At 36.6% G+C, this 26,950-nt stretch overlaps 1 protein-coding gene across 3 annotated transcripts in view; it reads left to right on the top strand.

Annotated features, from left to right (window-relative positions):
- Positions 1-3,599: 3,599 nt before the first annotated feature.
- Positions 3,600-26,950, top strand: part of LOC146136266 (THO complex subunit 2-like) — a 74,200-nt gene continuing 50,849 nt past the window's right edge. For all 3 annotated transcript variants that reach the window (XR_014501584.1, XM_083395669.1, XM_083395668.1), the window contains exons 1-5: positions 3,600-4,515; positions 5,371-5,429; positions 13,066-13,157; positions 17,944-18,066; positions 19,994-20,115. Coding sequence is in view for 2 of the 3 variants with exons in the window: in XM_083395669.1 (XP_083251795.1) it covers positions 4,430-4,515; positions 5,371-5,429; positions 13,066-13,157; positions 17,944-18,066; positions 19,994-20,115 (482 nt within the window). In the remaining variant the exon portion in view is untranslated. The remainder of the gene's footprint in view (positions 4,516-5,370; positions 5,430-13,065; positions 13,158-17,943; positions 18,067-19,993; positions 20,116-26,950) is intronic.

The following is a 26,950-nucleotide window of genomic DNA, read 5'->3' as shown; positions in this document are numbered from 1 at the left end:
TCGCCTGAAAAGCTCAATCCACAGCAATGCAATGGTGTGTCAAGCACACAACAATTTCGAGCAACTCAGCGAACGCTGACATCAAAGTCCTCGGTTGCTAATTCAGGCACCAAAGAGAAAACTTTCTCGAGGAATCAGGAATCTGACTAAAACAATTGCGCAAATGCGTTATGTGATCGAACAATTTTCGCGTCCACGTGTCCACACACATTTCACAAACAAATAACCAGCTTTTGATATGCAAGCTGTTCCAAAATCTAGCGTGGGAATATTTGTAGAAGCCACTTTGTCATATTGTGTTTACACAGAGAATTTTTGTTTTTAATCGATGTGTCGTAACGAAAAATTTTCAGTAAAAATCTATGGCCTAAATTCTTTGCAACCACATTGTAATGTTTGCGTTACTCCTTGCAGCCAATGTGCAAACGATAAGCGGAAAGTTTTCGGTAAAATTCCGTTACGTAGATTTCTTGCAACCACATTGTAATATTTGCAGCGAATTTGCAAAAATTCAAATTGCTGACACCAATTTTTATGCGTCAAGGTATTTACATCCGTTTTTTTGTATATGTTTCAAAACACCGCGGTCTGAACATTAGTCGGTTTCCCCGGTTGTGTGATTTTCAAACTGTTGACATTTAACTGGAGTCAGAGGCTGTTTCGCAATCGCATTTTGACGTAAAATTTGTATGTTTCGCGTCAGAAATAAGTGTAAAAAAGGTTTAGACCACGCCTTGTTATCACGTGATATTTTGTTAAGTATTATAAGAATTAATGACGTAAATCTTTCTTTATCGCAGAAATTTTCTTAACTGATTCTCGTCTATAAATAGCGTGTTCAATCAATATAAAATAGAGAGGCTTTTAAAGCTTGGACTGAAGACAGCAAAAATTGACTGTTCATGTATCTGAACTAAAGGAAAGAATTGGACCTGAATGGCCTTCCGAAGACAGGCCATCTCAAATCTTGTAGGAGTGTGGTCGATTCATCTTGGCAATTATATAAATGAAGACTCATTAATCGGACCCACCCCCACAATTCTTTTGCTCCACAAACTGTGTTTAGCTGGGATTTCGCCCTAAATTAGCCTTCGGAGAATTTATTTAGATGGAAAACGTCTAATCGGGCGAAATTTCAACTAGCCTACCTATATGTCGTTCAGTGTTGTTTATATGTGTAGTGTTAAAATTAAAAAAAAATTGTCGGCGAGGAAAGTGTTTTGAATCGATCTTACATTGGTTCGAATTGGTAATACAATGTGCGTGTAGGCAGGCTTATAAAAAGGGATTTTGTTACAACTTATGTAATGTTTGAAACTACAGATTACTATCATTATGTTTAGTAATGGTAATTTTTACTATGGGGATTTTTAGTCAAAAATTATACGAAGTACATGTTTAAATTTTGTTTAAACTTTCAATCAGGTATGCTAGAGTTATGGTAAACGACATTAAAAAATATCAAAAAAAAGTATTGCGCCGAAATGATAATGGTTACTTTGCGCACGTTTTTAGCTTGAAGGTGGCTGTTTGCACGTCGCTACAATCTTATTGTTGATGAAAGTTAGAAATTTTCCGAGTTTAGCATAACTTCAATGATTTTTTAAAAAATCGATTTAAATTACCTTTTTAGCCGGGTAAATAGCATCAGGAGGTCCCTAAAGGCCAACTACTTTGGGCGCTGGTCTAGAATCCCACCCCAACGAACATTATTTGGGTTAGGGTGCAGGTTAGGGTTTTGATAGGTTAAGCAATATTATTATTAAATAATAATACACTGCTGTCCGGGTGAAATGCCTCTTCCTTTTAGTTTTGAATCAAGTCGACGTAATGAGCTTAACTGTAATGCTATTGCTGAGTTCGCTCCAGGGGATTTATCGGCGCTCTTTCACTATTGTACGTAAAAATTAATAAAAAAAAAAATTCTTCAAATGCCGCATACCACAAAGACATATTGTTTGGGTTAGGGTGCGGATTAGCGTTTGGTTGAGGGTGGGTCAAGTTATTATTAATAATAAACATAATATTACTGGACCCACCCTCACCCAAACGCTAACCCGCCCCCTAACCCAAACAATATGCGTTGTGGTATGCGGTATTATTATTTTTTTTTGCATAACTTTTCACGTACAATAGTGAAAGAGCGCCGATTTATCCCGCGCGCAGTTTCCCGCTCAGTCGCGGTCATAGCCGCGCATTCATGTAAATGCAACGTAAAGTGCGGCAGCCGCGAAAAACACTCAAACGCGCACAACTTACGTCACGCTACCATTTTCAGTATGATACTCCATTTTCAGACGTGCAAATTTTACAAATACCATTATTACGGCCGCGCAATTTCAAGCTCCAAAAATCGTCTCCCGCGCAAAATCTAAGTTTTTCAATCTGGAGCTAGCTGGACTAAGTGGGTTGTGTAAACTATACCGTACCAGACCGACAAACACGAGTCAGACTCGGAGATTTCCTGCACCAGGGTGGTAGCCGACCAGATTGGAAACTTTGGATTTTGCGCCATTGAGCAATTTTTCGCGGTGGCCGCATTTTACGTTGATTTCAGATAAAATGCATATGACCGTGGCCGAGCGAGAAACTGTGCCGGGGATTCATCCCTATCCCTGGATTTATCCCCGGCGCAGGTCTTACTTTCCAACCTGGTTAGCCGATATTACCAACCTGGGTATTTTGGTCGCATATAAGGTGACAGTATGTTGCATATATGGGTGAATTTGTCTAACCATAGAATACTAATTTGCTATTACCGACATCAGCTACGAACCCCTCTCATGGATTTTGCTGTGCTTGTTGTCACAATCGCGGCGTCGTCACAGGCATCCATCAACGTTTTCTAAGTTTGGCGCTGGTCTATAATCCTACCTCAGCATTGAAATTATTAAATCAGTGCACATTATTTGGTTTAGGGTTCAAGTTGGCAATAGGATTAGGTTGGTTCAAGTATTAGTATTAATTTTTTATTTATTTCTTTTCTCAGTTTTCAATTTTGACGACTGGTTTCATGACTGTATTTTGTTACTATAAAAAATAGGTGGTAGGATTCTGGACCAGCACCATATATTTTGTACTCTGTTGGTTGTTTCGATGCCAGACTGCATTCCATATTTTTTGGCCGCCTGCGATTCTAGACAAAAACTAAATTGTTCAGTACACCAAACTACTGCAGTATATACGCCAAAAATGCCATTTTTCATTGTAACACAGCAATATTTTACGCCAAATGACATCATTAGCGTAGTTTTGGGCAACATTCAACTAGATCTTTGGCAGTACGGTTTTGATATCATGTTTGCAGTGATTTTTTTTACAAATGCACATTTAGCTTTGTTCCTAATGTATTATTTTGTAAAATTGAGTTCTGGCAGAAACTTACCAGCCTTCTGGTGACGAGCATTTTTGCCTAAATTCTTCGTTTTTTTTAGGCCCGCCTTTAAAGTTAAATAATGTGTTTGCCTAAGGAATGCATCAACTTTGCCATGTTTAGGTGATAAACAAGGTGGTTAACAACTAAATAAGTCAACAAAAAGTTAAAAAATTTTCAATTTTTTTTGCGACTTAAACAAATTTATTTACGAGGGACATGTAAATGTACAAACTGGGGCCTGAGTACATAATTGCATATTTCTGTTTTTTTAATCCTGAGAAATTTTTAATATATATTTCTTGAAATAATGATATTTATAATAAAATTTAATCGAAATTGTTTACCGAGGTTAAAGTCACACAGTCAAGTACAATATGCCATAGTATGATTAGTGGCTATGGGTTGAATAGATTTGCTTAAAACAGAGACACAATCATAGCAAAATAAGGCAAAGTTACAATACATTTGAATGTAAATGGTATTTTGCAAAATTACGATACATAATGTAAATGGTATCCGGGTATAAAACTTGAGTTTTCTCGTTTCTGTTTAGCTACAGTCTGCATATCCTGACATATTTAACCAAGATCTCAATCATGCAGCACCAAATTTTCAAATGTACATGTGTACAATCAGGGATTTATGGACCCCTGAGATACATTAATAGGGCATAACAATATATGTTGGCAATTTAAGATTTTTGAATTCACAGAGCAGAAAAATTTACTAAATTATGTGTGCACACAAATTTCCCTGCAAAACTCGTGTATGTGCACCGGACGCACAATGAAGATTAGCTGTTCAATATCCATGGCCAAGCAATAAATTACTGATGTTGCAGAGCAATGGACAGGACTGTAGTGCAACCTTAAAACTTCGTACCATGGCTAGCCTGCCAAATAGCGATTTCCTAAGAAATTACAGCCTTTTGATGCTGTACCTAAACTTTATACTGCAGTTTGTATTGCATGAAAACTAGTAAACAAATTATGTGGTATTGAAAAAAATATTTTGCAAGTGTTTTGATTTCAGCCTCCACTCTTCTATAGAAAAATGCAAGGCAGCATAATGTTGGTTAACTACATTGCTGTCACACAGGATTCTTGCCAAGTTTGGGAAAAAAATGGGAAACATTCAATGTAATAATCTTTTTATATAATTGTTTGAATTGTAAGAATGTTCAAAATAGAATATATTATCCTTAGATTCAAATTCAAGTTGGATTAAATTCAATTCTGCCATTTATGGTTATTGTAACTGCTAAATTTCTTTGTTTTACCGTGAATGGTTGCATGTAATTGTACATATCCGAGTAGCAAGTTTGGATAAAGGCCTATCGCCACTACAAAATATTTCTAGAACTTGATTTAAATGTAACTTCACCTATTCATTAAGTGTCAATCAAGTGTTATTGGGCGAGCGAGTAACGTATAAAACCAGGTGCAGAGTTCCCAACTTACTTAAATGCATTCTGTTTCAAAAGTACCATTTCATTATAAAACAAGCTGGCCTTGAACGAAATGAGCTATGGGGCTACTCAAGGTTAACTCTAGGTCACTATTTAACGATGTTAAGCACAACATAATTATTAGGTCTTGGTTAAGCATTGATCGGTATTCTTTGCAGCACAATATTTGTGTAAAATTATGCACTGCTATTGTAGTTGTTTAGAATGCATTTGAAAGATATTTTTTGTTACAAATTAGTTATATAAAAACATTTGGAAGATATATTTTAATATTGTTATTTGTACATATGCTAGCAAAGTGTTTCACTATAGGGTATTACGGTAAGTTTCCCCTATCTTTCAACAAAAGTAAAGTTAAATATTTATTTAAAAAATACTAGTATTCAATATTCTGCATATTTGTATCTAGATTTGTAACCTAACGTTATAAAATCTCCTAGGATTCTACTTTGAACATCCTTATTAAATTGTATATTAAGTTAATAGATGTTTACAAAACCAACAAACTAATTATTTTTATCTTTAGTATCACATTGCTCCAACAACATGATGAAGATGGTTATTACAATTCTAGTAATACGTCAGGTAGGTCCTTTTTGTATTTTTACAACTTGGTAGACAGTATGAAATATGAAAAAGATGGTAGACAGTAGCAGTGTTCCTCCTAAGCACATTTTTTGTGCATTTGTGCCAAATTGTGGGCACTTAAAAAATATTTAAGGTGCTTTTTTTACTTAAATTCGACCTCCAGTCGTCTCCTGAAGTCCACATTGTCACTATTTTGCAAAGATTTGCATATTACACCTTATGAACCCCATTTTTGCTTCACGAAAGTTTGTTGTCCAAATTAGTTTTATTTGAGCTACGTACGGAATAAAAAGTGCCCAAATTAGTTTTATTTGAGCTTTGTACGTCCAAAAAAGTGCCCAAATTAGGTTTATTTGAGCTACATACAACCAAAAAGTGCCAAAATTAGTTTTATCCGAGCTATGTACAGACTAAAAAGTGCCCAAATTAGTTTTATCCAAGTTACATATGAAACAAAAACTGACCAAATTAGTTTTATTTGAGCTACGTACAGACTAAAAAGTGCCCAAATTAGTTTTATCCAAGTTACATATGAAACAAAAAGTGCCCAAATTAGTTTTATTTGAGCTACGGACGCAAAGAAAGTGCCTGGATTAGTTTTATTTGAGCTACGCAAGACCAATAAAGTGCCTAAATTAGTTTTATCCAGGCTACGTACAACCAAAAAGTTGTCCAAATTAGTTTTATACTAGCTATGGAAGGACAAAAAAGTGCCCCCCCCCCCAAAAAAAAAGAAATTAACATATCACTTTAATGCAGGGGTTCCCAACCTGTGGGCCCCCCTTAGGGGGCCATGAGCCTTTTTAACGGGGCCATGAAATAAATTAAAAAATAATATTTTTTTAGTTTATTATCTACTCCACTATAACAAAAAAATAAATTAAAATTTAATGAACTCTTGAAGCTGCAAGAAGAAATGGCAGCCCGATTGAGCTTTGAGGACATTTTGGGCAAAACTAAGCAATTCATACTCTAAGCCAGGGGTGTCCAACCTTTCAGCTTTTGATGGCTGCATTGACAGTCTTATGTTAAATTTTTATAGGGATAATTCAAAAAGTTGTCAAATTGTGACGTCATAACATAATTAATCTTAAAACGTTTTGTTGTCTAACGAACTCATGGCAAAGTATGGAACGCAGATTAAGAAAAAAATGCGTTTAACACGTTTAGATTTGGCAAAACTTTTAATTCAATCGAAATGGGCTTAGGCACATAAAATAATCGCATATTGTTATAAACACAATGTAAGAATTGGATTTTATTAGTAATTCGGCGCGATATGCCATGATATGAGTAGCACTTTTGTTATTAACGGATTTACTTCAAGGGACTAAAAACAATAAAGACAGATAGAAGAAGTTCGCGCAAAGCGAAAAAATAGCGTTTGCAATGAAATTTGTCAAAAATAATATTTTTAAGGGGCCTGCTCTAATACTCCTAGCCAATCTATTGACCAGCAATGGTTGATGAATGTCTGGCTGGCCTATAACATAAAACCCTGTCTAATTTAGAACTGTCTCAAAGTTACAAATTCAGCATTTTTTTTCTATACTGGCATTTGTTTTAAATTTCGTGCAAATTTTTATTACATTGCCAAAAATTAAAAACAAATTGAAAATATATGCCCAATATTTTTGAATACGATTTACTTTTGTCAGCAACCCACTTGTCAGCCTTCCGCTGTTTGACGGTAAAGAAGCGCAGATCTAGTTCAAAAGACAGCCTTAAAACGTAAACGAACAGGACGTACAAATATTATTCGCGCGAAGAGCGAAAAATTTTACGCATTTGCCTAGTTAAAATAGTCAAAAAGTATTTGTAATTGACTACATTGGCGAGCCGATCCGGTCGGCGGGCCGTAGGTTGCCTACCCCTGTCATACACTGATTTCTTTGTGCATCAATCAATCAATGAAATCAAGTTTTTTTAGCGCACATAAAAAGTCTGTTCACTGAGAATGTAGCGATAGAGCTTGGCTCACTGATTTAACTGCACTTCGTAAAGTAAAAAAAAAATTATATTCTGCATTTAGCATATCAACCATTAACGCATGTCAGCACGGTCACGGCCGCCAACACATGCTTATTAAAATACGTGTTAACGGCCGCACAATTATTCATCGACGACCGCAGGTTGGACACCGTTGCTCTAAGCTTAATGAAATGGTCTTGCCATTGCTGTTGCCTTTCCCATTAACATATCCTTGTGAATGTGGGTTGTCAACAATGTTATCCTTAAAGACAGAGCAGCGCAGCGTCTTGGATATTTAATATGACATGCAATTAAGTAATTGTCAGAGCAAAAACAAGCTCAACCTCACATTAACTGAATATGTAATAACTAGGGCGATTATCTTTTGACTTGTCCAAAAAAGTCAAGATTTTGTCAAAATTTACGCGTTAGGTCAAAATTTGTCAAAAATTTTCAAGTCAAAATCGAATAAAAATGCACATAAATTCTTTACAAAATTAAAAAAAAACTATAGTCAGCTTTTTGGAATTCATCGTTCAGTTGTTTTGAAATTTATCGTTCAATTTTATCAAAAAAATTTAGCTTTGATTTATGTTCAAAGTCATTTTAACCAGATTATATCTTTATTAGAGCAATATACGGTATAAAAAACGCCGGCATCATGTTTATCTAAAAAATAAGTCCTGGTCATCATGTTTATCGAGTAATGACTGATAGTACGTATTGAAACAGGCATCAAGTTGGCACTGTCCACATGCTGAGGTACAGGCAGTGTTCCCGCTAATTTTTTACCATGTGCGCAGGTGCCCAAAAAATCACGAAGCTCGGAAATTTTTTGAATTTGCGTAATTAAACAACCAAAAATATACTTTAGGCCTTAGGGGGAGAAGCATAGCCTGGTACATCCTTAATATGCCGGTGCGAATGTTATACCTATACATTTAACAGGAATGGGGAATTCAACTCAATATACAGGAAATCAATTCAATATAGAAGTACTTGCCAATTCAGTAAAACTGCCAACATGTAACAATTGTATGATCAAAAGTGTGTACTTTTTAAAATAATAAACAGTCTATAAGCCTTACACTGGCTTTTTCTCACTAAACAAAGTGCTTCACACTACCGTAACTTTTTTCGAAATGACACAACTAAACTAATTTCTGCCAATTGTAGTGTGTAATGTTATTCATTATTACATATAAAAAAATTAAAAAAAAAAAAAAAAAAAACTTAAATTTTTTCTGCACAAGTTTTCTTCAGTTTTCTGGCTGATTCTTCGGCCGGCATAGTCGACAAGTCGCCAGCATTCTGCCATACTGGATAAAACTAATTTGGGCACTTTTTTGGTCATACGTAGCTCGAATAAAACTATTTTGGGCACTTTTTTGGTCGCACATAGCTCAAACAAAATAAATTTGGGCAGTTTTTTGGTCGTACGTAGCTGAAATAAAACAAATTTGGGCACTTTTTTTTACTTTTCTGTTCGTACGTAGCTTAAATAAAACTGATTTGGGGACTTTTTATTCTTTATTCCGTACGTTGCTTAAATAAAATTAATTTGGGCACTTTTTTGGTTGTACGTATGGCTCAAATATAAAAATAAATTTGGGCACTTTTCTGTCCGTACGTAGCTTAAATAAAACTTTTTTTGGCACTTTTTAGGTCGTACATAGCTTAAATAAAACTGATTTGGGCACTTTTTGTCCGTACGTAGCTCGGATAAAACTAATTTAGGCACTTTTTCGAAACTTTCGTGAAGCAAAAAATGGGGTACATAAGGTATTATATGTAATAATCTGTGCACAATAGTGATAATGTGGTTTCAGGAGACGACTGAAGGTCGAATTTAAGTGAAAAAAACAACTTTAATTTTTTTTTGATTGCACACTTCCGTGAAAAAAAGTGCGCAGAAGTGCAAATGCGCACAAAAAAATGCGCTTAGCGGGAACACTGGGTACAGGGTATATTATTCTTCCTACAGCTTCACCTGGGGTGCTGCAGGCAGTTGTGCAGTTCTAGTGGATAATCTTCAAGAGGGAATCTGGGGCCACATTCATGTTTGACTCTGTTGGCACAAACTGACTGCCTTTTAGTTTCCCACCCCACCCGCAAATTTCCATATTACTCCCCTGTCCTAGCCAGATCATTATCATTTTGGGTGGTACGCTGTGTCCAGTATGTTTTAAAAATTACAGTTTTACCAAAAGGAAGCATTTTTTTATTGTAAACTATACATTTATCGTATTGATTGTATAGTTAAATTTTTTATGCTTCTTTAATGATAGGAACTATTATTATCTTTCCGGAACATCTATGCATATTTCTTTTATGGCATCATAGCAAAACAACAAAAAATCACAAACTTGACTACCAGTATCTTGCAAGTTAAAAAAGAGAAACTTTTTTGAGGTGGGCGTCATTTGTTTTGAAATTTCCGGGCCAACTAATTAGCTAATCTACCCTTGTTAATGATCCTATATACATTTTAAGTAGGTTGAGAACCACTGGTTTATATGATATACTTTGTCAGCATTTGCATTGTCAGAACGGAAATATAGATGCTTGTTTGCTTGTTTCGCATAATGAAGAAGCAGGACCAACAGATCTGTGTCAGCAGCCAACTCAGCAGCCTTCATATTTTGAATATCAGCACCCCCTGGGGGCATTGATCACTTCGCAGCGTTTACCACGAAGTGTTTCACTGATCAGGTCGATCATTTTTGTTTGGTCATGTCCCTTGAGAGAAACTCATCCTTCTTTCCATCAAACACTGTCTCTTCCGTAAAGCTGATTACTGCATGCACATTCTTTCAACGCTTCTGGAGTGTGTTGTCCTTGAATGTCGGTCCTCCTAGGTGCCCGTAAGTGCAAATGGCCTCCTAGGTGCCCGTAAGTGCAATGGTCTGTAGGTTTTTCCCTCTTACATGGTAGCAGCTGTCAGGTTTTTTTTTAAGGTTTGGTTTGGATGACCGCTAAGTAGTTTTAAGAGACCGCAAGTGTTTCATTTAAATACCAAAAAATAGCCATATTTTAACCAATTATTTATTAGGCTACTGGCAGTGCACAATCACAGAACAAATTTTTCAGGTTCTATCTCATGCAACAAAACAGATTCGCAATCCCGTTCCCATCCGCCAGCTTCCATTTCTTCGTTGTTTGCAGATTCCAACGCCTTCAATGCTCGCCCTTTCACTGTTCGTCGGTCCTTTGTTTTTTGCCATTTCTCGGCTATCTTTTGTGCATCCTCGTCAGTGAGCTGCTCCGGACCGTGTATCGAAATGTTGATTAAAGCATTCAGGGTGATATCTAGTAGCCTATTTCGTTGCTTGGTTTAAACACGACATAGAGTCGAAAATCCTTGCTCTGGCCAGGCGGTTGCTAGAGGAATTAACAATGCAGCAAAGTTGATGCAGCTCTGGAAACATTTGCTGGAATACGTTGTCTCGAGCAATTTTGCTGCAGACATCACCGGGATCTTGACAGAACTCAAATTCTGGCATTGTCATTCTATCTTTCAACGTTTGATAGTCATTTAGTACTTTCAAGGTTTGTTCAGCAGGAACAATGTCAAATCTTCTGATGAGCAGCGAGAGATCAAGAGGAATCTCATTAGCATCAAAGATTCGAAAAGCAGAGAGTACCTCAGGTTCAGGGAAACGTTCTTCGAGATTACAGAGCAGTGCCTCACAGTATGTTTCTGTGGTGAATCGCAGCAGTTTAAAATCATCTTCAAGAAGTGTATTTTGAGATATTGGTAAAATTTTTGAAATCTTCTCCCAGTCAAGTTTTAGGCTGTTTAAAACCTGATCTGAATTGGCAATGCTCCTAATCTATTTTTTGCATATTGAAAGTGCCGACTGCATGTGAGAAAAGTGAAAACTACCTTTTCTAAACAACAATGATAACTTGGTGAGATGGACCAAAGCAGCATTCAGCAAGCACCTTAAAAAAACACTGGAGGTTCACTACTACAGCGGCCCGCTGTAGTACTGAACCTTCATCTATTACGTAGTGTTCAGTTTTTGGTGAAGTGTCTCCTATGGGATTCACCAATTTCACGAACTGCCTCGAACTGCATAGTCTGTTAGCATTCGCAAGTTGAGGATTATCAGGCTTCCGGTGCACTTTCCTTGCTTCAAATAGTGCTGGAGGGAACGGGCTTAGTTCATACTTTAAGATATCTTCAATTGATAAGTCCCCTAGTTGTGAAACAACTCGGAAACGTTGAAAAAGCAAACCTAGGTCAATCGTTCTTTCAGGTGTCACCACCTTCACTGATGAGGTGTTGCCAAATGTCTTGACTTATTCTTCTGCAAAGAAGATATTGAGAAAACAGACTGTCCAGTCATTTTTTCCTTAATGCTTCCTTCCAACTGGTTCGAATTGATGTACATTAACGTCATCCTCGGCCACAACACCATTCACAATATTTATCTGGGTTGGATCCTGAGAAAAAGGTACATAACCAGCCAGTGATGTATTCAGCTTTTCAAGATCAGAACTGCCTCTCTGAACCCTACCCTGTGTTGCTTCCTTCGTTGTTCGCTTGTTGTGTAGGAGACTGTATCGAATTCCTGTATGACATAACTGTACTCAGACTTGATTGTAGTCGACATCGTCCACAATGATCGTTCTTCTGTCATGCCGGTTCCACGCGTTAAACCTCCCGACGTCTTCAGCAATCTCATCAGGCTCTGTTCAATGATTAGGTCTGAGCTGAGACCTGCCCAAAACTGGTGCCAGCGATGGATAACATGGTACCCTTGTTGATACCCTTGTGGGCCGCGCAAACAAAAACAACATTTTAAGCTCTAAAACCCCTCATCAAGGATTTTATTAAAGGGAATAGTTAAAAATTCCATCATAGAAGTACTATTGTAGTGAATCGAGTTATGTGTATAAAAACATTATATGTCAGATGTTTTTAAGGCTATATATCACAACTGTGCGTTGTTTTCAAAGCGCCTTTTTCGGAAAATTATAATTGGTTAAATCTTAAAAATGTGATGTGCTAGAGAAAAACTAAATGTATATTCGGAATCAGCGTGAAAAATACATCTAAGATGAAATACTCACATTTTCGTTTAGAAAAAAAATGAAAATTTGTTGACCAGTGTTATTAAACAACAAACTGCTGAAATAAAAAGTGTCAAATATTTTTTTTTTCTTTTGAGATTTTTAATATGTTATTGTTGATGATAGATACTACAAGAAACCGTTAAAAAACCTTTCGTACGAATTTTTTTAACACATAAAAACAAGTAATTGCATATTGTTAAAAAGTACTGTCATTCATATTTTAATTTAATAGAAATTTGACTTTATATATTTTGTTAGTAATGTGGCGCAATTTATTACATCCTGTAACATACCTAGCTCATATGATATGAATGGATTTACTTAAAGTGGTACACAATTGAAAAAACACAGAACAAAGACAGTGCAAAGTTCGTGTGAAAAAAAGCCCAAAAAAATATATCTACATAGTAAAAGTTGGATATGAATGGATTTACTTAAAGTGGTACACAATTGAAAAAACACAGAACAAAGACAGTGCAAAGTTTGTGTGAAAAAAAGCCCAAAAAAATATATCTACATAGTAAAAGTTGGTGAAAGATATTTTTTTTTGTTCTTAACTAATCACCTCTTCTTTTTGCAGATATCAGAAGAGTTTGGTATGAAATTGTGCATCATGTTTTACAAGGCAAACTCAAACCAGAAAATTTTCATGACTTATTATCTTTACTCAAGGTATGCAAAACTAAAACTTCTGAACAGCAATAGTGGCAACACAGATCGCAAACGTAGTAATTCTTAAATATAAAAATATGCTACTTCAAAGTACTTTCACAGGGGATTCTGGAATAATAGTTTTCTAATCTAGAATAATTAATCCAGAATATTAAATCCTAGCACAGGGTTAGGATTTTAAGTTCACTTTGCCAATGAGTAAAATTACGCTACAAAATCAAAACTCAAGCTGGATCCATTGGATATGTGTTTGATGGCTCCGTGGCTGGAGCCAGGCCTTCCGGATAAGTGTTCAATTGCTCTGGAGCTGAAGCCAGGGCCAATCTTGATTTACTGTTGCTCCCCAGCCCTGATTACGGCAGCTCTATAAAACAGACTGACAATGATTTGGTAAACTTGTTTACTTGTGGGCATCAAAATTCTTAAAAAAGCATTAATTAGTGTTAAGTACACAACTACATTCCTTTTTTCCAACATGCATGTAAGTAAACACTCTGATTTGTAGACTTTGTTTACACACCAAAATGCAGGGTAATATTACAAACCAAGGATGTAATTTAGTGTTTCCCAACCTTTTTTACACTAGTGCCCCCTTGGGCTCAATATTATTACATATGGCCCCCCTCATGTTGCTTTACAGTAAAGTATTATATTAAATGTGTCTAACATCATTGTCTTCACTTTCGTTTCGATAAGCTGTCAGTCATATTTTAGGTTGTCTAATACATTCACTATGGGAATTTATAGATACATTATTTCACCAGGTTATGTCATTACAGGAAAAATTCAACTTTCTGAACCAAGAATCAGGGGTTGGCAACCTTTTCTAGTCGTGGGCCCAAACCAAACACTGAAAGGTCTCTTCGGGCCGCACTAAATGTTAACTAAGAATTGTGTTATTTAAATGTTAAGACAACTGTTAATCAGGCGGGCATCGGATTTTTTTCATCCATACTACTAATTAAAAGTGTAATAAAGCTACTTTGAGAAAACGCGATTAGCTCAATAGATTTTGAATTATGGGCGAACCTGGCGAGCGAAGCGAGTGCGATTTTTGAGGGTATACCGGCATTTCTTTTAAATTTCCTGCTAGGTTTTATTACATTGCCGAAAAAAAGCAAAAATTGTTAAGAAATATATGTCTAATATTGTTTAATACGTTTGCCGTTTGTCCGCGACGCACTTGGCAGCCTTCCACGGCGCAACGGTAAAGAAGCACTGATCTAGATCTAGTCCAAAGACAGCATCAAAACGTAAACAAATTGCAGATATAAAAAACTTTTGAAAAATTTTTGCCTGCACTAAGTTAAAATAGTAAAAAAATATTTGAAATGGACTCGTGTCCGTAGGTTGGCGACCCCTCCTTTAAATATACAAACATTTTGCCGCGTATTAATCGGTGAAACGCAATAGCAACCAACAACTTTACATAAGAAAGCCAATTATTACGTAACAATGGTCGGGAAACTACTACAAGTTTACAGTACGGAAGTTGCCATTTAAGGTTAAAAGTTACCTACAGTGCTGTTTGTTACTATTTTATGTGAACTTTTCATAAACTTTTGCCGTAAGTAGATTCATGTAACGCCCCCTTATGTGCGTTTAGCGCCCCTAAAATGGGAAAAAGACCCAAAACGCCCCCTTGTAACTCGCCAACGCCCACAAGGGGTGGTACCGCCCACGTTGGAAACCTTTGATCTAATTCAATATTTACCTTTTTGGTAGTGATTTTATTGGTTTCGTTTGATATTCATTCTGTTTTACTGATGACGAGTTCGATACCGCTCTCGGGCGTTTAAAATCCGGAAAGGCGCCAGGTCCAGATTCAATTTTTGCAGAGATGATACATCATGCCGGAAGTGCTATGAAATCATGGCTGCGTGATTTTCTGTCATCATGTCTGCACCACCTCAGAATACCAAAAATCTGGAGAAGGTCATTAGTGGTTGCGATTCCTAAACCGAACAAACCACCAGAAGATCCCAAAAGCTACCGTCCCATATCCTTGCTCTGTATTCCCTTTAAGATCCTCGAAAGGCTTATCTACGCGCGTATTGAACCAACTATTGACCCACTTCTTCCACGGGAGCAAGCGGGTTTTCGACGCGGGAGATCAACGGCAGATCAGGTCACTTTAATTACACAGGACATCGAGGACAGTTTTGCAGCTAAGAAAAAGGCCGGCCGGGGCTGTATTTTTTCTCATAGCTGCCTACGATACCGTTTGGCACCGCGGCCTTACATGCAAGCTTCTTCGTCTGCTTCCCGACAGGCACATGGTCCGCATGATTTTGGAGCTATCTCGAACCGGAGTTTCACCCTGACAACAGGAAACGGCAAGCTGAGTAGACTGCGGCGTCTCAAGAACGGCGTACCACAAAGCTCAGTCCTGGCACCTCTGCTATATAATATCTACACTTACGACTTGCCCGAAATGACCTCAAAAAAGTATGCTTATGCTGACAACTTAGCCATTTTGCAATTTCATTCCTCTGGGGACTGGCGGTCGTTGGAGGCAACCCTCACACAAGATATGACAGCCTTCACTGACTACCTTAAAAAATGGAGACTGACTCTCAGCATTAGTAAAACTGCTACGGCAGCCTTCCATCTTAACAACAGGGAAGCAAGGCCGGAACTTGAAGTCCACCTAGGCGATGGCATTCTGCCTTTTTCCAACGAGCCGAGATATCTTGGAGTAACTTTGGACAGGACACTGACCTTTCGATGCCACTTACAATCACTGCAAAAGAAACTGTCAACGCGTATTGCGTTACTTCGTCGTCTGGCGGGAACAGGCTGGGGTGCATGCGCTTCAACATTGCGAACAGCAACTCTGGCCCTGGTTTACTCAACCGCTGAGTACTGTGCACCTGCCTGGTGTTGCAGTGCTCACACTCACCTCATCAATACAACGCTTAACAAAGCCTTGCGTATTGTCACAGGTTGTCTGAGGCCAACCCCAACGACCTGTCTGCCAATCCTTGCAGGTATTCCACCAGCTGATCTTCGCCGCAAAGGAACAACTTTACACCTGGCCCGCCGGGCACTTGATCCTAACAATCTGCTTCACTCCGTGTTGGCCTTTCCTCCAAAGGGAGTACCCCGCCTTAAGTCTCGACACCCATTTGTGCAAGTCGCTTTAAAGCTAACGAAGACCCTTGACGAGCTTGGTACCACCGCGGCCCACTGGACGAACCACACATGGAATATGGAGTGGCATTCAGCCAACAACTGCCTTCAAAACTTCATCCCAGATGCTGGATCCCTACCCATGGGAATGTCCCTACCTAGAGTTTCATGGGTTAGGCTTAACCGGTTGAGAACAGGTGTTGGGCGTTTTAGCTCAACAATGTACAAATGGGGCCTAGCCCCGTCAGGAGACTGCGAGTGCGGTGCGGAAGAACAAACCGTAGATCACGTCATTGAGGAGTGCAGAATTCTACGAGCACCGCATGGAGTGCATGGTCTGAAGAATTTGGACGACCAAACAATATACTGGCTGGCCAACATCTGCCCCAAAATCTAGCCCGGAATAATGTAAAATCTTGGCTCAAACGAAACAACAACAACAACTGATGTCCTATACTTTTTTACATTAAAATTACATGCGTGTACTTGTAGTTAGGGGACTAAAGAAATAGTTCTCTGTTTCTGGACTATAATTGCTAATTTTTATGAACGATTTGGGCTATGTTTACAAGTACAACAATATGGTAGTTGTAAGTTGTGCACATGGGTTGGACACTTGGGTAAATTGTGAACATGTGATCTAATTTGTTCAGTTGGGTTGGGCACCACTCGTACACCTGTACAAACTGTTTTTGGGGCACCTTTAACATTAAAACTGCAAAAAAATTTGAAACATGATTAACGCAAATGGTAATTTTTGCGCTTTGGGAGACATTGTTACGTAATTTCTTCACAGCCTTACAATTTGTTAAGTCAATGCCGTCACAACATGTCTGTTTTAAAATAAAAAGTTGTTCACCCAATGCGAAAAGTCTCTTGAATTACAATTTTTAGCCAAGTCAATCAAATAAACTGACAAAATTTTTTTGACAAACAATACACTTGAGTATTTTTTATGTTGTCTCAATAATAAGTAATTGAAAAATGCCAAATTGATTTTCGTAAGGGGGGCAAGGCACAGGACACTTAGCAAATGGGGGCTCATTTGACCAAAGGTTAAGAACCACTGATCTAAAGGTTTGCTTATTCTGGACGTTAATTAGCTCTAAATGTTTAGTTTTTTTCCATTTATGCTGTCATTAAAATCACTATTTTATGACATGATTATTCAATTATGGCAGAAGGAAAATAGGGGATTTCATTAAAAAAAATTCGCTACCCCCATTTGGATTTCTGGATACCCCTGTTTGCATCTTAAAGCATTTGACAGAGCTTGCCATAACAACTATACTAAACTTCAATATATTAAGTTAGACATTAACAAGTATTAACTAACACCAATAAATGTATATTGTTTCTTAAGTTAATGTGCGACTTTTGTTTTTTTGGGGATTGGTATGTTTTAAACTTTTTGTCCAGAGTTCTCATTAAATGATTGGTACTGTAGATCGCGTTTGATCTGAAGTTATTTGTACTAACATGTTGAAGCAAATAATGGTTATATGATTATTCCTTGACTCACTCCACAAACATTAGCTTGATTTTGATTTGCATATAGTGATAATTATTAGGTTATTAAACAGAAATTTACTTTTGTGGTTTAAATCAAAGTGTTTCTATTGTATATAGAATAAATGTTTTGTGACTTTTTCAGGAAAAAAATAATGCCGTTTGTTCTACGGTAGTTGATGTCTTATCAATTGTCGACATTGAACTTGGTGCACTTGATGACAAAGAAGGAAAAGAAAAATTTGTTGCCCTTATTTCATCTTGTAAGGTAATCAAATTTATTGCTTTTAGACTTATCAGTAATAAAGTTTTTTTTTTCATTGTAATAAAGGATATATATAATTTGTAGATAGCTTAGCGTGGGTAAAATTGGAAAAACATATTGCATTTGTTCTCCAATACAGATTTATGTACTTTGTTTTGATAAGTGTTTCTCAACCCCCAGTCTGTGGACTCATTTGATCTGTGTTTGGTGCTAGGTGGATCCACATGCACATTAACTTTGTAACTTTTTGTTAAATTTCTATCTGTACAGGTTACAAACATTTCTAAACCCATTTAATCTTAGAGATGACAAACTCTGGTGCGTATCCAGAAACCCAAAGGGGGGTTTTAATTTGCATCTTCTAAGGGAATTCTTTTATTTTCCATCTGATGTTTTATATACAATGATGTCATAAATAGTGACGGTATGACGTCATACAATAATGATTGTAATGATCATACATAGCCAATTAACTTCCAGCAAAAGCGAGCCTATAAATGCAAAGTGAACACATGCATCTCCTGCCAGGCGCCAGCTGCAAAACAGCTTAATGTGCAATTGTTAACTTTAGGCGAAAATTGTGTGATTTTGTAAGAATCATGTTTCGACTATCAGCAGTGCAGTTTCTTAGGTTCCATGTACAGGACTATGCCAAATTACAAGCATGTCTTTACCACCTGTAATACTGTATGATGATCATTTTACCCAGGTGTTATTAAGCCACGGTTAATATCTGCGCTGAGCTGTGTGCCAAGCCAGCTAAAATACAAGCTGCGGTTGAGGGGAAAATAAGTTGCGTCAATTGAAAAATATGCTTATAAAGAATAGTTTTACGAAAACTATCTTTACATAAAAATGGCGCCTGTAAAGCGTGCACTATTTTTTCCGGAAAATGCGGTCTTCCTCTCTGGCAAGTCTTTCCTAACTTCCTCTTGCATAATAGTTGAGCACGAGGAACCTGATTCTGAATGTTTATAGTTGTTCATCGGGACGAAGGCAATGTTGTCTCGTTTCTCCAAAGCATTCAAGTATTTCATCATGAAACTAACAGTTTTACTACTTAAGATGACTTGGATGGTTGCTTTTTAATAAATATCTTGGTTAAAAAAAACATATAAACTTATTGTGTCTCTATTTATTAGGACAAATCTGTGTTTTGCGTTTTGCGTTTTGCGTTTTGCTCATTTTAAAAGAGAAAGGTTTCTGTAACTCAACTGAAAAGAATTGAGTTTTACTACTTGTGATCTCTCATTCGGATGAAAAATGTGATTTAGCAACCAATATGTGTTTGTGGGGTTGCGACTCCATCAACTACCCACCATAACCCCTTTAACCCCTATCCTTGAATTGTGTTACTTATTATGTTAAGGCATAAGTAAAAATGTTATGCCATTTGCAAAAAATACTTTTTTGCATGGTTTATCCCTCTGACAAGGAAATGCCAGTAGTCCTTGAACAGTTATAAATCAAACTTGGAAATACTCTATTTAACCTGGTCAACGCCCAGTATTTCGTCTAGGAAACTAAAATAAAAACACATGAGAACAAATGCGCAGCGAAAAACTGCTCTTATAGTTGTAACTTTGGCATTTTTTTATTAACACATAGCCCGTCTAAACTAATATTGGTACTTTTTTTGGTGTATGTAGCTTAAATAAAATTTATTTAGGCAATTTTGTGTTTGTATATAGCTCAAAAAAATATAATTTGCATACTGATTCAGCCGTAGCTTGAATAAGACTAATATGGGAACTTTTTGTTAGTCTACATAGCTCTAATAAAATTATATCGGTTCCAGTTACCCGCAAGAAATGGCAGAATTGGCTTCAAATCCTATTTGGATTTGAATCCAAGGATTTGATATTCTACTTTGAACATCCCTAGGTATGATTTCTTTTTTGATTTGTGAACATCTCTATATTTTTTGCAGAATGATATTGGCATAGCATTACTCAAGGAACGATTGGAAGTTGAAACTTTGGAATTGCTCCACCTAATAAACAGCACTAAAATGTTTCAACAAAAATACATCAAAACAAAAACCAGACTATTGTAAGTTGTTTAATAATAATTTTTTGTAGTCAAATATATTGGATGAATTCCTTCTACCAATTAGCTTGAACATATTAGTTTGTGAGGCAGGTTAAAAACTCTAGTTCTAGAGTTTTTAAACAAAATATGTCAACATAGGCAATTGCTCTATTTATACGAAGATGTTGCAAAAATTCCTATATTGTCACTAAGTGACGATCAGTGTTCCCGCTAAAAGTTGTTTTTTTACTTAAATTCGACCTCCAGTCGTCTCCTGAAGCCCACATTATCACTATTTTGCAAAGATTATTACATATAATACCTTATGTACCCCAATTTTGCTTCACGAAAGTTTCGAAAAGTGCCCAATTTAGTTTTATTCGAGCTTTGTACAGAACAAAAAGTGCCCAAATCAGTTTTATTTAAGCTACGTATGGACAAAAAAGTGCCAAAATTAGTTTTATTTAGCTACGTATGGACAAAAAAGTGCCCAAATCAGTTTTATTTAAGCTACGTACGGACAGAAAAGTGCCCAAATCAGTTTTATTTAAGCTACGTATGGACAAAAAAGTGCCCAAATTACTTTTATTTAAGCTATGTATGACCGAAAAAGTGCCCAAATTAAATTTATTTTATTTGAGCTACGTACGACCAAACAAGAGCTTAAATTAGTTTTATCTGAGCTACGTACGGACCAAAAAGTGCCCAAATTAGTTTATTCGAGCGACGTACGGAACAAAAAGTGCCCAAATTAGTTTTATTGAAGCTACTCACTGTTAAAAAGTGCACAAATTGGTTTTGTTCAAGCTACGTACGACCAAAAAAGTGCCCAAATTAGTTTTATTTGAGCTACATACGACCATAAAATTGCCCAAATAAGTTTTACTTGAGCGACATACGGAACAAAAAGTGCCCAAAATAGTTTTATTCGAGCTACGTACGGAACAAAAAGTGCTCAAATCAGTTTTATTTAAGCTACGTACTGTTAAAAAAGTGCACAAATTAGTTTTATTTGAGCTCCGTACGACCAAAAAAGTGTCCAAATTAGTTTGCTTTGAGATATACATGCGAAAAAAGTGGTACTTAACTAGGGAAGGCGCTGACACCCAAATAGAGCGCCAAAACATATTGGCTAAAAACTTACAAAAAACTATGAGATAGATTTAATAATACTTGACCCATCCGAACCCAAACGATCACCAGTTCCCTATCTCAAATAATGTACGTTAATTTAATAATTATTTAAATGATGGGAAAAAGCCCAAACTCTTTTGATGTATTCGGACGGAAAGAGTTTATATTATTACTAAATCAATGCACATTATTTGGGTTAGGGTGCTCGTCAGCGTTTGTGCTCGGCTGGCAGGTATTATTAAATTTAATCGTCTTAAGCATATTTGTTAAGTCAATTATTATATACATTGTCTAAGACCTCAAAGTTTAAAAGTCAGACTTTTTGATGCTTTGAATGCACTAATTGCCGTATACCTTTGCTTAAAAGTGCACTAATTCCTGACAGATCGGGTGGTAGTTTAGTAACTGTAAAATTTGGTTAGTGGTTTTGTGATTGGCAAGTTTTTGAACTACTAATTTTGATTAGTTCTCAGTGTCTCTAATAGGCTCATTTAACTCATATTTGCATCTTTTACGATGGATTTCGGCTTAGTTTGTCTAAACAAGGTAGTGCAGTTGACTGGAATCTAAGGTTTGTATAGAGGTTCGAGTAGACACTAGGCCATGGTTCTCAGCAACTGTATTTTTTTTCCGATACTCGCAAATCTTTCGTTTTACAACTTTATTTTATTCCTAAGTTGGAGATATTTTTAGTTCAAGGTATCTGTGTTTTGCACTGTATGTTTTGTGTTATAGGAAAGTATATACTTGCTTTATATAAAAAACCTCGCATTGTAATAGCTTTAAACTTTTTTAAACATAATTATTACAATTACCTGCGATATGCTTTTATTTGCAAAAAAGAACTTTTCATGCTGTTTTTTAATGCTTAAAAGGTTAGGACTTTCCGAAGATAAAACTTTTAGGTTTATTTTTTTGGTAAAACAGTGTACAATGCAAATTACAATATACTCCGAAAAAGCAAAGTTGCGTGTTGTGTCAACTAAACGAGTAGGTTAAATTTATGTCAATATGATCAGGATAGATGTGAAGGCCAAATTTGTTTCTAATCAAAGTTATCATGCATTAACCCGTTTAAAAGTATTACCTCGGCCATTAGGCGGAACTTACACCGCGCTACGCTTGACTAAGTCCAAGCGAAATCATGTCTCAAGCGAGCACAATTCTCCAAATAAAGAGACTCATTTTTATGTCTGGGAGAAATTAATTAAGATTATTGCGACGCCTCTTGTGCTCTCCCGCGCATATTGCTCTTCTCCATTGCAACGAAAGCATCCGTTCGACAAAGGTAGCAAAAAATAATTACAGATTTTAAAAAACGGAAGTTCCGAACTAATTATTATTTTTCTCCCGCATTTTTGGGCACTTTGTGCACTTATTTTCGGCTTGAGCGCAAAATTTTGGGCACCTGCTAAAAAATTAGTGGAAACACAAAAAATTAGCGGGAAACACAATTTTGGGCACCTGCTAAAAAATTAGCGGAAAACAAAATTTTGGGCACTTTGCGCACATGGTAAAAAATTAGCGGGAACACTGGCGACGATTAATATCTGCCAAAATGTAGACTGTTTGATTCTTTCCAACCAAGTTTGTTTATAGTATCACTACTTCGAATGTTTCTTTGGCATTTGCTTAATTTATTGTTATGCAATAATAAGACTTCTTGGGCAATAGTAGAATTGTAATTGTGTGGGCATATTGCTGCTGAATAACAATAAAGCCCAAATATCCATTTGTGCTCCTGAAACAGACCCAGAAACTACATTAGGAAAAAACTGAAAGTGAATAAATGGAACAAACAAAAGTTGAAAAAATACATGTTTTGTTGTTGACAGAACTATATTTTAGCCAGAAATCATTTGGGTCATTCAATGCTTACTTTAAAGGGCCGGAATCGATGTTCTCAGATTTTCTTTTTATTGTAACAATTAAAGATTTTAATGAAAAAATTGTTGCAAAAATTTTGAGCGTTGTGTGATGAGCGGTTTCAAAGATATGACGTTTTAAAAATTTGACTTCTAGGTGAAAATGAGACGTTTTTTGTTTTAGTGCTTTTATCTCTGTGGAGGACTTTTTTTTGAAACAGAAGCCTGTAATTAGATGCTATTCCCCTATGGGTACTGGTTTCCAAAATGATGCTTAAAACTTCTGAAGACTTTTTTGAAGCTTTCTGCTCTTTTTTATGTTGGCAAAATAATCTAGAGAAAACATAGTATTTATAATTTCTAAATGGTTATTGGTATTTTTCAATTGGTATTTATGGGTTATTATTATGTTTGCAATTTGAGCACCTAAAATGCTCAAATGATGCAATAAAAAAGTGAACTTTAAAATGTATTAATACATTGCCTTTTGCAACTTCGCATACAACTACTTTACAGACATATAATTACACATTGGCTGAAATATTTCTAATCAACATATTGTATAAGGCAGGGTTTCCCAAACTGTGGTCACCAGTGGTCCGCGACGATTGCACAGGTGTTCCGTGGCGATATGGCAACAAATTAAAAAGTTACACATATATATTGTACAGCAGGGGTCGACAACCTACGGCCCGTGGGCCGGATCCGGCCCGCGAATGTAATTTATCCTACAAACTAGACAAGAGTCCATTTTTCATACTTTTTGACTGTTTTAACTATATACGCTTTCGTTAACGATCTTTATACATCAGTCATAACGATATGATGCTGTCATTTGAACTAGATTAGCGCTTCTTGCGCTGTGGAAGACTGACTGCCAAGTGCCAAAGTGCGTCGCGTTCAAATGGAAAACGTGTTCAAAAACATTGGACATACATTTTTAATTTTTTATTTTTGAAATGTAATTTATTTTTGAAAATCACGCGAAAACGAGACTCGTAAGCGAAACACAAGAAAAAGGAAAAACGAGAAAAAAGACGTTTCTCACAAACGTAAGGCGTGTCGTCACCACAAACATATGCTTTTTGTTCCGCTGTGCGCCAACACTGCTTCCTTACGAGGAACTAAACACGATTTTAAGTGCAAAAACATATCCGAAGCCCACCTGATTGACAGTTGTTCTCACATTTCAATGACATAATTCTTAGTTAACATTTTGTGCGGCCCGCAGAGACCTTTCTGACTTTGGTTTTAACCCACGACTAGAAAAAGTTTGCCGATCCCTGTTGTACATTTGTGATGAATTAATGATTAAAGCAGAGATAAGCAATCCCATCCGTTCCATGAATGTTGTCAGTTTAAAATTTGGTTTTATTTATTTTTTGCTTTGTATTGCGGTCCGCGAAAAAACAGATTCACAAATAGTGGTCTGTGGTCCAAAAAAGTTTGGGAAACCCTGGTATAAGGCAAGGGTCTCAAACTCAAAATACTCTGTGGGCCAAATGGGAACGTATAAAATACCCAAGGGCCGCACTTCATGATGAAGTATCAACCAACAATACCACATATTAAGAACACAATAAAAGATAAACACAAGTAGGTTGATGAGTTAGGCTAGTTGTTTTTTTATTCTGGCTTCTTAACTGGCAGCGTTTTTCATGGAAAAGGACCTCGGTATTGAGCTTCAACTTGTCAGCAGAAACCAATCGCAGAGTTGCTTGCAGATGTCATAAGTGGTATCTGACCTTAGCACAGTCCTGTTGATCTTCATCGATAAAAATTGCTCACATACATATGTGCTTCCAAACATTGCAATAATTCTTGCTGCAGCGGAGAGTAACTTCAGAAACCTTTCTTGTGAAAGAAATGTATAGAATTCTTGGCTTTCTACCTCTGCATACTTTTGCTTCAGGATAGTATCACATTGAAGTTCCACCAACTCCATTTGCAATTCCTCGGCTACATTGTCAATTTCTATAGCAAACAACGTTGAAAAAAGTCGAAATTGCGGTTCAAATACTTCATTCTGCAAAGCGCACGTCAAATTGCTAAATTAAATTAGACAACAAATCTGTATATTCTCTCATGCATTCAGCCTCAACTTTTCCTAAAGACTTCAGAGTTGAGAAATGAGCCAAATTTCCCTCACCCAACTGCTTCAACCATAGACGTAGTTTGACTTTGAACGATTTCACATGGTCATACATCTGTGTAATAATTTGTTTTTTACCTTGAAGCTTCAAGTTGAATTCATTCAAATTATGTGTAATATCTGTTAGGAAAGCAAGATTGCATTAAAAAGTAGCATCAGTCAACAAAGGAACTGCCCTGTTTTACATTTTCAAAGGTGAAGCGATTTCATTTTTAAGTGCAAAGAAACGCTTCAAAACATTTCTACGGCTCAGCCACCTGACCTCAGTATGATAAAGTAGTTCACCTTACTCACAGTCCATATCTGCAAGAAATGATTTAAACTGTCTGTGGCTCAACCCCCCGAGATTGTATAAAGGTGACTGTTTTAACTACAACATCCATGACTTCCTTCATTTGTAGACTTTTACCACAAAGGGCTTCTTGGTGTAAAATGCAGTGTACATTAGCGAAGTTGATTCTTTCCGTTTCAAGACTGTTTAGTCTGTTTTTCACAAATCCAACTACACCCACTACAAGCCTATCCCATGACAAGCCATGTTTCTCGAAGCACTTTTCCAAGGCTTGAAATATATCACGTCCAGTTGTAGTACCCTTCAATGGTTTAATTCCAGACACTCTTCCGTCAGATTTAGAATGCAATCGACACTTCTGATAAACACAGCACATTGTGCGGTGTCTGAGACATCTGTGCTCTTATCAAGGGCTATCCAAAATGCCTTGAAGTCCTTTGCGGTCGCAACTAATTGTTTCTCCACATTTGTAGCTTAATCTGTGCCCTACTTGCAACTGTATTTGGGGATAAGCTTATACCTTCAAACAGTTTTTTTTTTACCTGGACATAAAATGTCACTTGATTTTACAAGGCATTCTTTTTTGAACAAACCCTCGGTAAAGGGCCGTGATGACTTTGCTATCATTTTACTGATAACAAAACTCGCTTTTACAGAATCTTCGTTGGACTGATTATTATTTGTAAAGAAACTACTTTGTTTGCGAAGTGCTGACTTCAGATGACTTTTTCTTCTCTTACTTTTCCCTGGTAAGCATCATATTTATCGAAGTGCCGACGCATATTATACTCCTTTATAACAGCTATATTTTGCTGGAAAATAAGGCAATGACAAATATCTCTGACCGCGGTGACAAAATATAACTCCTCCCACCTATCATAAAAAACTCTTCTTTCGTCTGTGATTTTTCTCTTTTTCAAAGCAGAAGACATGTCTAATTTGGCTTTTTAAACTATAGCAATTTATTCAATACAAGTCTAGCCTACACCATGACAATTAATTTGAACAATGCTCTTTTTAGTTTTGTTAATTGGCAAATTAAGATAGTTGTATACCTGTCAGCTCTGTGTAGCAATAAACACTTCAAACTATTTAAACTGCCTATGAACAAGCGCCACTCTTGAAATAGTTTTTCTGCTATTATTTTCTCTGACTAATAAACTACAGTGTTAAGCTTTGATAAAAGCATCTAGTCTACAAACACCTAGTTACAAAATGAGATATTGACATGATTCGATAGATAATGTAGTACTTTATTTGTAGGGATGTTCAAAGTAGAATATCGAATCCAATTCTGCTGTTTATTTTGGGTAATTGGAGCCGATATAATTTAATGTTTTACCGCCGATTGTTGCGCCTAATTGTACAAACACGTGTGATACGTTGGCCTGTTGCTGCAGTGACCAATTTATA

Source organism: Ascidiella aspersa, chromosome 8 (assembly GCF_963924565.1).
Source record: "Ascidiella aspersa chromosome 8, kaAscAspe10.2, whole genome shotgun sequence".
Classification (NCBI taxonomy): domain Eukaryota; kingdom Metazoa; phylum Chordata; class Ascidiacea; order Phlebobranchia; family Ascidiidae; genus Ascidiella; species Ascidiella aspersa.
This window is presented reverse-complemented; position numbering and strand designations above follow the sequence as displayed.